Consider the following 13,332-nt stretch of genomic DNA (forward strand, 5'->3'; position numbering starts at 1 on the left):
ATGTAAGCCATGTCTTCATATGCATGTAACTGTGATGAAGGGTTTGTTTTGTTTTGTTTTTTCCTGAAAAGAAGGTGGAGAATTTAGGAAGTCTGTTACCTAGGCTATACTAATTCAAGACAAGAGTAAATGTTTTTTCCCCAAACTTCACTGCTTGATCTATTGTTGTGTTCATTGAGATGAGACTGATCGTTTAATTCTAAGTCAAAATAATATGAGGAAGAGATTTTATGAATATGTTACCTTCTGTTTCAAATGTCTGCTTTTGTCTTCTGGTTCTTGTGTGGTGTAGTGTATTTACTCCTTTTTGGCCAGTTGAGCCCCAGAAAAAAGAAGAGCTTCAAGCAAGTAACTGATGGCATGTTTATTTTTTTGTCTCTATAGCTTCCCTACATATTTTATGTTTTATGAAGTGTGTATTGCAGCTGTGCCACATTCATTTAGAAAACTCATTATTACAAGCTGGCTTATAAGGACAAGTAACTTTTTTTTTTACTATAAGCTTGAAGTTCATTCCTATATGCAGCTCTGTTCATGTGATTGTAGAGGCTTATGGAAGTGCTAAGCTGCAATCAATTCTGTGTAATTCATATTACACAGAATCAAGCTAAGCTCTAATATACAATCATATTTTTGGTTCTCCTATTGATATTTAACATCTTCAAAGAAACAAAAAGTATTTTCTTTTAGGTGTGTGTGCCTTGATTCTTAAATGGTTTTAATTCTGAAGTATGTTACTTTGACTTCCGACATCTTTGTTTTAAACTCTGTACTTTTAGTTATAACTGCTCTTATTTTATATTTAATCTGTCTCTCATAATTGTTGGACTTTTCTCCTAATTTGAAACTATTTAAAATTGTTCTTGCATTTAAGGATTCTTGCATTTAATAGCAAAACAATTAGTTAAGGCCTCATCTTTTTTCAAATATGAAATAGTTTAGATTTTTATTAACGCATGGTGGGGTTTTTTTCTTATAAGATTTGCTGACTGTCAAAACTAAATTTTCTTCTGATGTTCTGTTAATCCTTGAAAGGTCTCCTAAAGCTGATGATTTAAGACAGTGGAACTGTTTTTTGTTTCTTCACAAATCCTTTGCTTCTGTGCTTCATACACTTCAGTGTACTCGTGTGCCAGGGACAGAGTTGTAGTGAAACTGTTTTGGAAATGAAATTGAATATGTGATGCTAAGTAAGTTCCAGTGCCGCAGATCGATGAGGGATGCTCATTTGAAATAGTACCTTTCTGACTGACAGTAGGGTTTCAGGTAGTGTAGTGACACGCTGACGTGATAGGAAGTATTTGAAAACAGACTTGTGAAGTTGCCAGGTGACAAAGATAGAGATCTAAGACATGCTATACATAGTATTTAATATATGTATATCTATTTATCTTCAATCATAGCAAGGTAAATGACCACTGTTAGTCTACAGTAAAAATTTTTTGTTCCCTTCTGCAGTAATTTCTGTCAATATTTCATTCAAAATAACATTGTGCTTTTTCAAAACTATAAAATTTATAGTAGCTTGATTAAAACAAAAAAACACTCTTGATTAATCGTTAGACCTTAAAATAAATATCCAAAGTGTACGATTCTTGTTGTAGTGGATCTTTTGTTTACTTTTCTGTCATTTAGCTGCAAAGCATTTTTCTTCAGTGTTCTAGCTTAAAACTGAGCAGTTTGAGTGGCTTCTATCTTTTTGTTTTCTCACTTTGCTGCCTGTTGCAATAATGCTTAATGTAGTTACAAGAAATACAGTCTTTCCTTCAGGGAAATTGCTGTAAATTTAAATCAAGTATTTTGCTCTAAGTTGCTTAATGCATGGTATAATTAACATGAATATCCATTTTTCACCTGTATGAATAGCAGCAGTTCAAGCTTTACCTATTGTCAGAATGTGTTACCTGCTGAATTGGCATTTATGAGACTTCATTATATATATCTTTAGGAGGAATACACACTCAAGTGGAACCTTTAAGTGACTCATGGGCTCGACTAAAGCACAGCAGAGATTGGCTCTACACTTCCTCTTACTCATTTGTTGAGTCCGATTTTGACCTCTCAAGGTCCCTTGGAGTTCATACTTTGATTGAAAATGTTGTGAGCTTTGTAAGTGGAGATGTGGGAAACTCACCCGGATTTAAGGAACCGGAGGAAAGTATGTCCACCAGTCCGCAAGCGTCAGTAATTGCAATGGAGCAGCAGCAGTTGAGGGCTGAGGTAGATTTCAGTTTAACACCTTTTCTTGTTCTTCATGCATTATGCCTATTTTATGGATTTTTTTAAAAACATTGTCCAAATTCTGTCTATTAAAGCATTTTCCTCCTCTTTTCTGTTTAAATACCTGAATTGAAACTGAGAACTTTATGTAATTAAACTCTAAAACTGAACTTAAAGAGTTCTCTTATGAGAAAACAGCTGCCTCATTCATGATCTAGGTCTAATCTCGAAGGATACTTGCCACTCGCTTAATACTGTCTTTTACCTGCCTTTATTTTTAGCTTCGTCTGGAAGCGCTTCATCAGATTTTAGTGCTGCTGTCAGGGATGGAGGAAAAAGGCAGTATGCCATTAATGGGAAGTCGTCAAGTACCGGGATTTCAGTCTTCTTCATTGCTTACTTCTGTTAGACTACAATTTCTTGCTGGCTGCTTTGGTTTGGGCACTGTAGGACATTCAGGTGCCAAAGGAGAGAGTGTGAGATTGCATCACTACCAGGTATGTACTTTCATAGTCTCTGCTGTTTCGATAACTGAGTGATAAAAATGCATCAGTCTTTATAATATTACATTTGTTTGACCCAGGATGGTATTAGAGCAGCTAAGAGAAGTATTCAAATTGAAATTCAAGTGGCTGTGCACAAAATTTACCAGCAATTATCTGCTACGTTAGAAAGAGCTCTGCAAGCTAACAAGCATCACATAGGTAAGTGAAAACCAGATTTGTAAAATATGTCATCTGATTTACAGTACAACAGCTTACATGGCTAACAGAGCAGATATTAATATTAGTGATCAGAATTCACAGAAGTATCTGTCTGGCTTCTCCTCAGAGGAGCTTTTTAACCTTTTTCTGTCTTAATTTTCTTCAAGCGTTTAGCTCTTTTTATTTTAAGACTAAAGTATTGTCAGCCTTTCTGTTGCACATACAACAACCTTCCACAGCCACCCGTGTCTCTGGCATTTCAAAGTGTAAGTTTTCAGGGTTAAGCAGTTTTCTGAAGAGATGAAAAGTCTCTGGTATTTCTTCCTTCATTCAAGTGAACTTTCTTTAAGCCCAAATCAAGGGACAAGGCATCTTGCCCGTTCTTAAAGCCTTTTCTCCTCGCCTTCTGTAGCCAGATATTGCTGTCTGCTTCTGTCCTCAAGGGATGGCTGAAACTCTGTACTTCTTTGTGCCTTGGTACAGGCGCTGACTGAGCTTCAGTACAGAACAGAGTTAGATAATTTAGTTTGTCGGTGGAGCTTAATGGGCATTCTTACCTGGTGTTTTCTTCTCTCACCTACCATAAAAATTGAACTGAAAGAAATTTCTTGAGAATCAACTTGAAGTACAATTAGAGAATTAAGTATTTCACCCAGTTATCTTTACCTTAGAGAGAAGATCTGGGGTTGAGATTTAGCCTCAGAACGTTGACATCACAAAATAGAACTTCGTGATCATCTTTCTTGGACAGCCTTGACATAGAGGTTGTGTTGAGTTAAAAGGGGATACAATCATTCATCAGAAAGACTAACTCAAAGTGTTGGATAAAGAAGGCTAAGTTTTTACTTGATTCATTAAATTTTATTTTAAAAAGAATCTGCTATTCTTCTGTCTTAGTATTCTTACTCTAAGCAGCTTATTAATTAAGAACAACTTTATTTTAATCTTAGAAGCTCAACAGCGTCTCCTGTTGGTGACAGTCTTTGCCCTAAGTGTGCACTATCAGCCTGTTGATGTCTCGTTGGCCATTTCCACTGGTCTGCTAAATGTGCTATCACAGCTGTGTGGCACAGACACCATGTTAGGACAACCACTGCAATTGCTGCCCAAAACTGGTATTTCTCAGCTCAGCACAGCTTTGAAAGTAGCCAGTACAAGACTGCTTCAGATCTTGGCTATCACCACAGGGTAAGTATGGAATGCTCCCTTGCTTTCAGAAAAGTTAATTGTTAAGCTTTTCGGCACCCTTTAAAAATAACTTTTCTTTTGTGTGAGCTTTCTTTAGGACAGTAAATGTTGTTCCGATGCGTATAAGTGAAGGGGGGTGGGGGAAAAGTGTAGTCATGTTGTTCATAAGAAAGATGCACATAGTACTGATAAATGTTGTTAAAATGTGAGGTGCTTGTACCATAATAGTTAGAACTTCATGGTCTGTAAACACTGGCTTCTCGTGTTCCCCATTTTTTAGCTTGGCTTTGTATCTAGATCTGTTCAGTTGATAGGACGAGGCTTCCTCCTGCTACATAAAAGTAATTTATGTAAAAGCGATACCAGTAATGTGGTGGTGGTTCTTTCTCCCCTAGGAAGTACTGGAAAAGTATCCTTAGATTCCAAAGACTGGACAGTTTTAAAGTGTCCTAAAAATAGGGTTCGAATAAGAGTCATCTGCCAAGCATATGGTGGAGGATGAGGAAAAGTAACCTACTGCAACAGAATGGATTAAAATTGGGGATTTTAGGCCCAGTTTTCACTTGCACTTAGTTTATAGTTGTGTCTTTATGTTATTGTTCGTTGGATCACCTCTCACGTACTCTTTATTTTGCTTTTTTTGTGTGTGTGTATAGAACCTATGCTGACAAACTGAGCCCAAAGGTGGTCCAGTCTTTGCTGGATTTATTATGCAGTCAGCTGAAGAACTTGTTATCACAAGCTGGTGTGATGCTTATGGCTTCCTTTAGAGAAGGAGAAGGTGAGGAAGATGAAGTAGAGTCAAAAAAGGCAGATTCAAATGGGGATACTGAAAAAAGAGATTTCAGAGGTAATTATCTTGCATAATTTCTGTTACAATTTTGAAATACCAGAAAACATAATAAAACAAACACTGAATACTGAGACTCCTCACCAACTCTGCTGTATTTGATTATTGTTCAGTCATTCTTAACTTTGTAAATTAGGTTAAAGTCATTGACTAATTTTGTGCTCAGTTCATATTTATATAGACTTGATAGAGAAATCAGTTTAAATGTAGGAACAAGTCGAGAATAAGAATTGTTCCATCTGATTTGGAATTAGGAGGAGAATACTGTTTTCCTTGAAAAATGACTTATTGGTAGTAGTGTTTTTCGTAAATACTGTCATAGGAATTTAATGAAAACTTCTAATTCAACTTCCTAGCTGCCCTCCGAAAGCAACATGCAGCGGAACTGCACTTAGGAGACTTTCTTGTTTTCCTACGTAGAGTTGTGTCTTCAAAAGCAATTCAGTCAAAAATGGCCTCTCCAAAGTGGACAGAAGTACTTCTTAACATTGCTTCTCAGAAGTGTTGCTCAGGTATGATCTTTTCAAAATGTGCTCAGTGGTTACTTGTATTTCTGTCGTGCAGTTCCTAAAAATAGGTCCTGTTAGAAGATGTGTTACATAGTGAACAACTACAACTAACTTCAGTAGCTGTACACAAGTTACACTGTGGAGCGTTGTGGACTGTTGGCATGCAGCTGACATCGTAGGTGCATGCCTGATGCAGAAGTCACTTTCAGATTTTTAACACATTGTTTCATCTTTAGGAGTTCCCTTGGTTGGCAACTTGAGGACTAGACTTCTTGCACTTCATGTCCTAGAAGCTGTATTACCTGCTTGTGAATCTGGCGTTGAAGATGATCAAATGGCTCAGGTCTTTATATTTTGTTAAAAGGTTTTACACCTGTTTGTTCAAAAAGTGTCATTAAACCTTTAAATGTTTCATAGGTTTGTTCAGAATCCAAATCAAGTGAGGCTGAGCATGGTTATTTGCTTATCTAAGAGCATGAAATATTTTGACATTTATACTTACCAAGCAAAGTAGAACAATATAATATTATTTGTTGTCCTGATGTTGGATTTAAAATGATCTGAATTATATTCTAATACACCAGGTTGTTGAACGATTGTTCTCACTTCTGTCTGACTGCATGTGGGAGACTCCAATAGCTCAGGCTAAACATGCAATTCAAATAAAGGAAAAAGAACAAGAAATGAAGCTGCAGGTAATGAACCCTCTACTTTCTCTCTTGTCTGGATGCAGCTGAGTTACATTTTCCACAAATATTTTGTCTTGTTTTTGGTAGAAGCAAGGAGAGTCTGAAGATGAAGATGAGAATCTTCCCATACAGGAAGTGTCCTTTGACCCAGAAAAAGCTCAGTGCTGCATAGTAGAGAATGGGCAGATTCTCACTCATGGAAGTGGAGGTAAAGGATATGGTTTAGCATCCACTGGAGTTACTTCTGGGTGTTACCAGTGGAAGGTATGTTGCATAAAACATCTTAACTTAAAAAAAATAGTAACTTCTCTCTGTTTTGGAAGTAAACTATGATTTATAAACAACAGCTACCTATGTTTTTTCTCTTACAACAACATTCTTGAGAAATGACGTTTTGGCAGTATTAGGTTTGTGGTTGGACTCAATGATCTTAAGGGTCTTTTCCAACCTTTCCCTTCTGTGATTTTTCAATCCAAAGTGAAGAGTTTGTGGCTGCTTTTGAGTGCTGCCATTTGGGTATTTCATTACATGGATTGGAGACTGAATATATGTTACATATTTGTATATATGTGTATATATATATATTTGTATATATGTAACATTTATTTGTGTTTGTACATGTCCCTAGGATCCACACTCAGCACAAATGTGCATTGTCTTGCAAAAGTTGCCTACTGAAATATGTAGACTTTGATTTTTTTTTCTTTAGAAAAACACTTAATGAAACGCTTTGTTTTGCAAGAAAACAAAATATCAGCCTGACTGACAAGACAGTTTTAATACATCATCTGGAGTAATTTTTTTAGGAATAGAGGTACATACACAGCTCTAGTGTTTGTTAGTTACATCTTTGAGCATCGCAGTTCTTTTTTTTAACTTGAATCTGTGTAAATCATGGTGAACGTGAAGAGTAAAGCTTAGTTATTTATTTAATATTTTTAGTGCTTGTAACCCAACCGCTCAGTTTGTACATTTTGAGTCTGGGAAAAACCCAACTTCTTCGTGTATTTATATACAGTTTTCTTAATTACTGGTATGTTAGGTTTAAATGACTTGTTAATGACTGACCGTTTACATCAAGATGATGGTTTAGAAGTGGAACTTGGTTTTAGCTTATTAGCTTATTATTTTATTTATTAAAAGCTTCTGAGTGAAACAGTTAAAAGTATACATAAGTATGTGAAAGGAACATTTTCATTGCTCTGTGTTAAAATGGATAGTCTTGACTTTTTTCCCTGTTTGCTTGTTTTGTTTTTCCTGCTAGTTCTACATTGTGAAGGAGAATCGAGGCAATGAAGGCACATGTGTAGGAGTTTCTCGCTGGCCAGTACATGATTTTAACCATCGCACTACCTCAGATATGTGGCTGTATAGAGCCTATAGTGGTAATCTTTATCACAATGGAGAACAAACTTTGACTCTGTCCAGCTTTACCCAAGGAGATTTCATCACATGTGTATTAGATATGGAAGCAAGAACGATTTCCTTTGGTAAAAATGGAGAGGTATTTAACTTTAACTATTTTTCTTGAGTATTTTGCAACGGTAATTTGGCAAGGATATTTTATATAAAGCTAAGTGTGTTTTATATACAAGGATATTTTATATAAAGTTAAGACACGTTACAGTTTCAGTATTTACAAGGATTACAATGCAGGTGTAACTTTGCCACATTTAATACTTCTGCATCTTAAGTCCGGGGGTTTGTTCTGTTTTGTTTTTAACTAGGAACCAAAACTAGCTTTTGAAGATGTGGATGCAGCAGAGTTATATCCTTGTGTTATGTTCTATAGCAGCAATCCAGGAGAAAAGGTAACTTTAAGTGTTAATCTGCACAGGTGTACTGGTTTTGGCTGGGATAAAGTCAGTATTCTTCATAACAGCCTGTACAGTGCTATGTCTTGTGTTTATGACTAAAACAGTGTTGATAATGCACAATGTTTTAGCTATTGCTGAACAGTTTACGGACTATCAAAGCTTTTGGTTTCTCATTCAGTCTCTCTCACTCTCTCCCAGCAAGTAGTTTTAGGGGGTGGGCAAGAACCTGGGAGGGATTGCATCCGGTCAGCTCACTTAATGACCAGACATAGTGACTTAGGGGTGTACCATACAACACAACATCATGCACAGCAGTGGTACTGCAGGAAGTTTGCCAAGGGTTTCTGTTGCTCGGGGACTGTCTGGGCATTGATCAGCTGGTGGTGAGCAATTGCATTTTACATTGGACTTTGTTTTGTTTTGGTTTATTTTGTCTTTTTTTTCCTCTCTATTTATGAAACTTTCAGTCCATGGACTGCCTCACTTTTGCCTTTCTGATTCTCTTCCTCATTCTGCTTGAGGGAGTGATTGAGTGACTGTGTGGGGCTTAGCTGCCTTACTGGTATTAACCCTCAAGAATAGATCATAAGTTGATCCTTTCTCTTCTGTTTTTCTCTGTGTCAATGTTATGGATGTTGGGGTTTTTAGGGGGTAGAGGTGGTAGCTAACAAATGCTGAGAACGTCCCTGATTATTTATTTTGAGTTATGACACACATCACACTACATTACTTGCACACTAGGTAGACTCTTCGTGAATTCCTGTATTGTGCAATCTATTGTAAATTTAAAATGTATTTTATTATTTAGAATTAATGTACATACTTAATGTTCTACACACAAAATTGTGTTCTGCAGAAACCAGGGAGAAGGTAGTGTTACAAATTCCAGGTAGTCTTATGTGTGAAACCATGTAATTTCAGCGTCCTTGAGTTTGGAGGGATGCAGTTTTGATCAGTGTTAAGGGGGAGTGAAAAAATATAGACAGTGCTAGTGATTTTTTTCTATTCACCAGTAGACTCCTGTATTTATAATACTTCTAAACTTCTAAACTGTTCTCTTTAAACACTTAGGTGAAAATCTGTGATATGCAGATGCGTGGTACACCAAGAGATTTGCTGCCTGGTGACCCCATCTGTAGTCCTGTTGCTGCAGTGCTGGCAGAAGCCACTATCCAACTCATTCGTATCCTTCATCGCACAGACCGTTGGACACACTGCATCAATAAAAAAATGATGGAAAGACTGAATAAAATCAAAATGTGTCTTAAAGAAGCAGGCCAAAAGCTGAAGAAAAGTCGTTCAATTCAAAGCCGAGAAGAGAATGAGGTGAGAGAGGAGAGAGAAAATAAAGAGGAGGAGAAAAGCAAACTTAGTAGGCATGGTCTGGCTGACCTTTCAGAACTGCAGTTGAAGACGCTCTGTGTGGAAGTGTGGCCTGTTCTGGCAGTAATTGGTGGAGTTGATGCTGGTCTTAGAGTTGGAGGTCGATGTGTACACAAGCAAACTGGACGTCATGCCACCTTGCTTGGAGTAGTGAAGGAGGGCAGTACATCTGCCAAGGTCCAATGGGATGAAGCAGAGATTACTATCAGGTATAGTATGCTGTTTTCTTACATTTTTTATAATCTGGTGGTGTTTTGTGCTTGGAAATCTTCAGAATTAACATCCGTTTTTCATTATATGCTGATCAGTTTTTTTAAGGTTAGACTAAAAAATTTGGCTTTTTAAAACAAACAATTATTATCAGTTAAATTTTTATGCTACCTAGTAATAAAATACCTTGTATATCAAAAATATAATTGGTAGTTTTGAATTGATGAGCATCATCAGCTTCCTTAGATTTGACCTCTAGGTTTCAGAGTTGGGATGTGACCAACTTGCCAGTTTTTCTAGGTTTGAGATGAGCATTGCTTGTTTTAGCATTGGTATCTGACCAATCTAACTAGACCTTACTAATGTCTTAAGTTACTGCGGCTGCTTGGTTATGTCTGTATAGAACACAGATTTGTACTGGAAGTTAGTGCAGGCTTTGGTTGTAAATGGTGAACCCAGCTCTGAAGAGAGACCTGATTCAGTTTATTGGAGTTGAGAGCCGGTGTCTTTGCATTGCCATTCCCTTCTTAGGGGACTGGAAATTGCTCTGTGGGGATTTTGAGGAGTAAAGGTCAGGAGATGGGAGGATTCTCTCCTCTTAATGGTGGTATTCAAATTAATGCTGCCTTGAAGTAGTGTTTGGTCCTTCTCTGCCCTGCCTTAGAAAGCTAAAGGAATGCCCTGCATTAGATGTTAACGCTCTGGAGTTGTTGTTCTGCAGATGATGGCAAGAACTGGGGAGGAGGCAGGAAGGAGGTACTCTATTTTTTCCTTGCCTGTCTTGCAGGCATGCCTTCAAATGGAAGGCACTTGGAAGGAAGCTCTGAAATGAAGCTAGGAGCTTCTCTGGGCTCTCTGGTGCTCTTGCAAGAATTGACTGTGTTTTTGTGTGGAGAAGATTTTGTTCACTAAATTTCTTAAGCTCCTTATGGCTGTAGTTGAACTGCAATCATCTGGGGGAAATTGAGCAGTCATTTTTTTTGCCACCAGTTACAATTATGTTCTGAACACACCAAGGTCAGTTCAGCTCTTAGAGCTGTTGCAACATTATGCCTGTTTTGTCTTTATACAAAGGCTGTTCTCACTTTAACTAAATATGCTGAAGTGCAATTGATTGTCAAATTTAGTTCCAGATAGCAGTTCTTTCAAGTATGCCCAACTGACAAATTCCTAAAATAATTTGAAATATTGAGTGAAGTGGTACAGTGCTTGAATCCAGACAAGCTCTTGGTAATGCACTGAATTAAGTTCAGAATGTATCTCCTCAATTAGAAACAGGCTTTCATTCTTAGACAGAAGTTTACGTTATAAGATGGGAAAATATTTTGGGATAATAGAAGGAAGATTTAAAAGTCTTTTATCTGCTGGATGTATGGAATATAGATGATGTATGGAAATACAGGCTGGTGAATTTTTGTCCTGCTTAGAGTGAAAATTAGTCAAATATAACAGTCCTAAATATTAAAGAAAAAAATTTTCATGGAATAGAGATGAACAGGTAGACAGTCATATATTATATTATCATATATTATGTGTGTGTGTCTTGTTTTCAGACCTGTGTTTTTAAAAAGTCACTCTCCTCTCTAGGTAATCTGGTCTGGCATAACCAGAGACAAAATTATTGTAAGCCATCAGTAGTGTCCTCCTTGTAATGAATAGTTGAACAGGAGTGTGATGTCAATCAAAGCTTTTCCTTAAGGTGAAAAAAGTTCAGGAGTGTTATCTTTCTGAGCTTTTATACCTGTTCACAAATTCAGCTCAGGTATGATAGTAAATTTGGCTTACAATAGTTTTTCTCAGTAGAAGTCTGTGACATATTTCTAAATAATAGAGCAGAAACCTCTGTCAGCACAAAACTGATAGCTTCTGTGATGCTTCTGGGTTTTAATTATTGTTGTTGAAAACCTGTGCATGCTTTGTTGCCTCTGCTCTGATACCATATCTCCCCATTTTCTGATCATAACCTCATTTTCCTCTGTTTACATTTAAGTTTTAGAATTGGTTTATTTTATTAAATATATTTTACATCTTACTTTGCCTACATTATTTCCTGTACTTTCCTCCTGTCTCTCCCTCACTTGCCTTTTCCTGTGTCATTCTGATCTTTATTAAAGCTTCCCAACTTTTTGGTCGCCTAGTGATACTCCACTGTATAATCTGGAGCCCTGCGAACCACTGCCTTTTGATGTTGCAAGATTTCGTGGGCTGACAGCTACTGTGTTGCTGGACCTTACCTATCTGACGGGTATCCATGAAGATATGGGAAAGCAAAGCACCAAGAGACATGAGAAAAAACACAGACATGAATCTGAAGATAAAGGGGAAGTGGACCAGAAAATGGAGGGTGACGGTGGATCAGATATAAGACTAGGACAAACTGCTGATGATATCAAAGGACATAGCGCTACAAGCTCTAAGTCAGAAAATGAAATTGCTTCTTTTTCCTTAGAGCCATCAACACTAGGTATGGAATCCCAACACCAAGCTGCTGAAGGAAGAAAAAAGAATCACGAACATACTCCAAGAAATCACGATATAGTGCAGTCAGAAATCAGAGCGGTGCAGCTGTCTTATCTTTATCTTGGTGCTATGAAGTCACTTAGTGTTCTTCTTAGTTGCAGTAAATATGCTGAACTACTGTTAATACCAAAAGTCCTGGCAGAAAATGGTCACAACTCTGACTGTGCTAGTTCTCCCGTTGTTCATGAAGATGTAGAAATGCGGGCTGCCTTGCAGTTCCTGATGCGACACATGGTGAAACGGGCAGTCATGCGTTCACCGATTAAAAGGGCGCTAGGACTGGCGGATTTGGAAAGAGCGCAAGCCATGATCTACAAGTTGGTGGTTCATGGGCTGCTGGAGGATCAGTTTGGTGGCAGACTTAAACAAGGTATGTTTTCAAAATTACGGAAGCACATTGCTAAATTGTTTTTTAAGTTTCTGTTACTAGTAATGCTGATAATACCAACAGCAATCTTGTAATTGTTTTGTAGTGGTTGTACTTCAGAGGAATCTTAATTGGACAGAAATGTTACAAAGATGTTTTACTGTTTTGTAGCTACAGTACTGATGTTTTACCTGTTCCCCAATGCCTTATTTTAATAAACGTGAATGCGTCTCAATCCGAAATAGAAGAGTTTAATTGGTCTTTAATACTTTCTAAAAATGAGCAGTTCTGTACGTAGTTGTCAGAAAGATTTATGTGTGACGTGAATATCATGAAGTTCACTGTTGTTAAATGTCACTGTGTGCAGTTGTGTTCACAGATGATGTTGAGTACGTGTATGTTCAGGGTGGAGATAACCTGAGTTTCTGTCTGTGAAAAATCTCGAAATCACTTGTGGGGCTTTGGTTTTGGGGTTTTTTCCCTGATTTGGGACGCTTTTTTTGTTTTGTTTTCCTTTTTCCTGAGATATTTGGCACTGCTGAAAGGAAAATATATATCATTCCTTCCTAAAAATACATGTATAACAGTCTACATCTTCAGGGAAACAATTTAAATCAGTTTAAACAAAGAAAAATACCTAGATTATTAAAGCTAATTACTGTGCTATCTGGTTCTTTACTATCCTAAGGGCTTCTTCTAAACCCACCAAAAAATCCATTTTGAAAATCTGTTACTTACACAGCTGAGTTTAAAATAGCTCTATAGTTAATCGGCTTCATTTCCATGTCTGAGACCTCTTTCCCTTTTACCTGAGAATAATCCTAGCTCTTACAGTTATAAATCTAAATCTAAATAGCATAAGATCTAGCCAAGCA

At 37.2% G+C, this 13,332-nt stretch overlaps 1 protein-coding gene across 1 annotated transcript in view; it reads left to right on the forward strand.

The window, feature by feature from the left end:
* The window catches only part of HERC1 (HECT and RLD domain containing E3 ubiquitin protein ligase family member 1), a 77,827-nt gene that overhangs the window by 28,995 nt on the left and 35,500 nt on the right, over positions 1 to 13,332 (forward strand). Inside the window, exons 25-37 of the mRNA XM_010179479.1 lie at positions 1,949 to 2,220; positions 2,502 to 2,717; positions 2,804 to 2,924; positions 3,875 to 4,112; positions 4,769 to 4,962; positions 5,319 to 5,474; positions 5,708 to 5,814; positions 6,056 to 6,166; positions 6,248 to 6,424; positions 7,425 to 7,664; positions 7,888 to 7,971; positions 9,049 to 9,569; positions 11,685 to 12,460. Coding sequence (XP_010177781.1) covers positions 1,949 to 2,220; positions 2,502 to 2,717; positions 2,804 to 2,924; positions 3,875 to 4,112; positions 4,769 to 4,962; positions 5,319 to 5,474; positions 5,708 to 5,814; positions 6,056 to 6,166; positions 6,248 to 6,424; positions 7,425 to 7,664; positions 7,888 to 7,971; positions 9,049 to 9,569; positions 11,685 to 12,460 — 3,213 coding nt within the window. The remainder of the gene's footprint in view (positions 1 to 1,948; positions 2,221 to 2,501; positions 2,718 to 2,803; positions 2,925 to 3,874; positions 4,113 to 4,768; positions 4,963 to 5,318; positions 5,475 to 5,707; positions 5,815 to 6,055; positions 6,167 to 6,247; positions 6,425 to 7,424; positions 7,665 to 7,887; positions 7,972 to 9,048; positions 9,570 to 11,684; positions 12,461 to 13,332) is intronic.

This window comes from Mesitornis unicolor, unplaced genomic scaffold (genome assembly GCF_000695765.1).
Source record: "Mesitornis unicolor isolate BGI_N332 unplaced genomic scaffold, ASM69576v1 scaffold8672, whole genome shotgun sequence".
In the NCBI taxonomy this organism is placed as follows: domain Eukaryota; kingdom Metazoa; phylum Chordata; class Aves; order Mesitornithiformes; family Mesitornithidae; genus Mesitornis; species Mesitornis unicolor.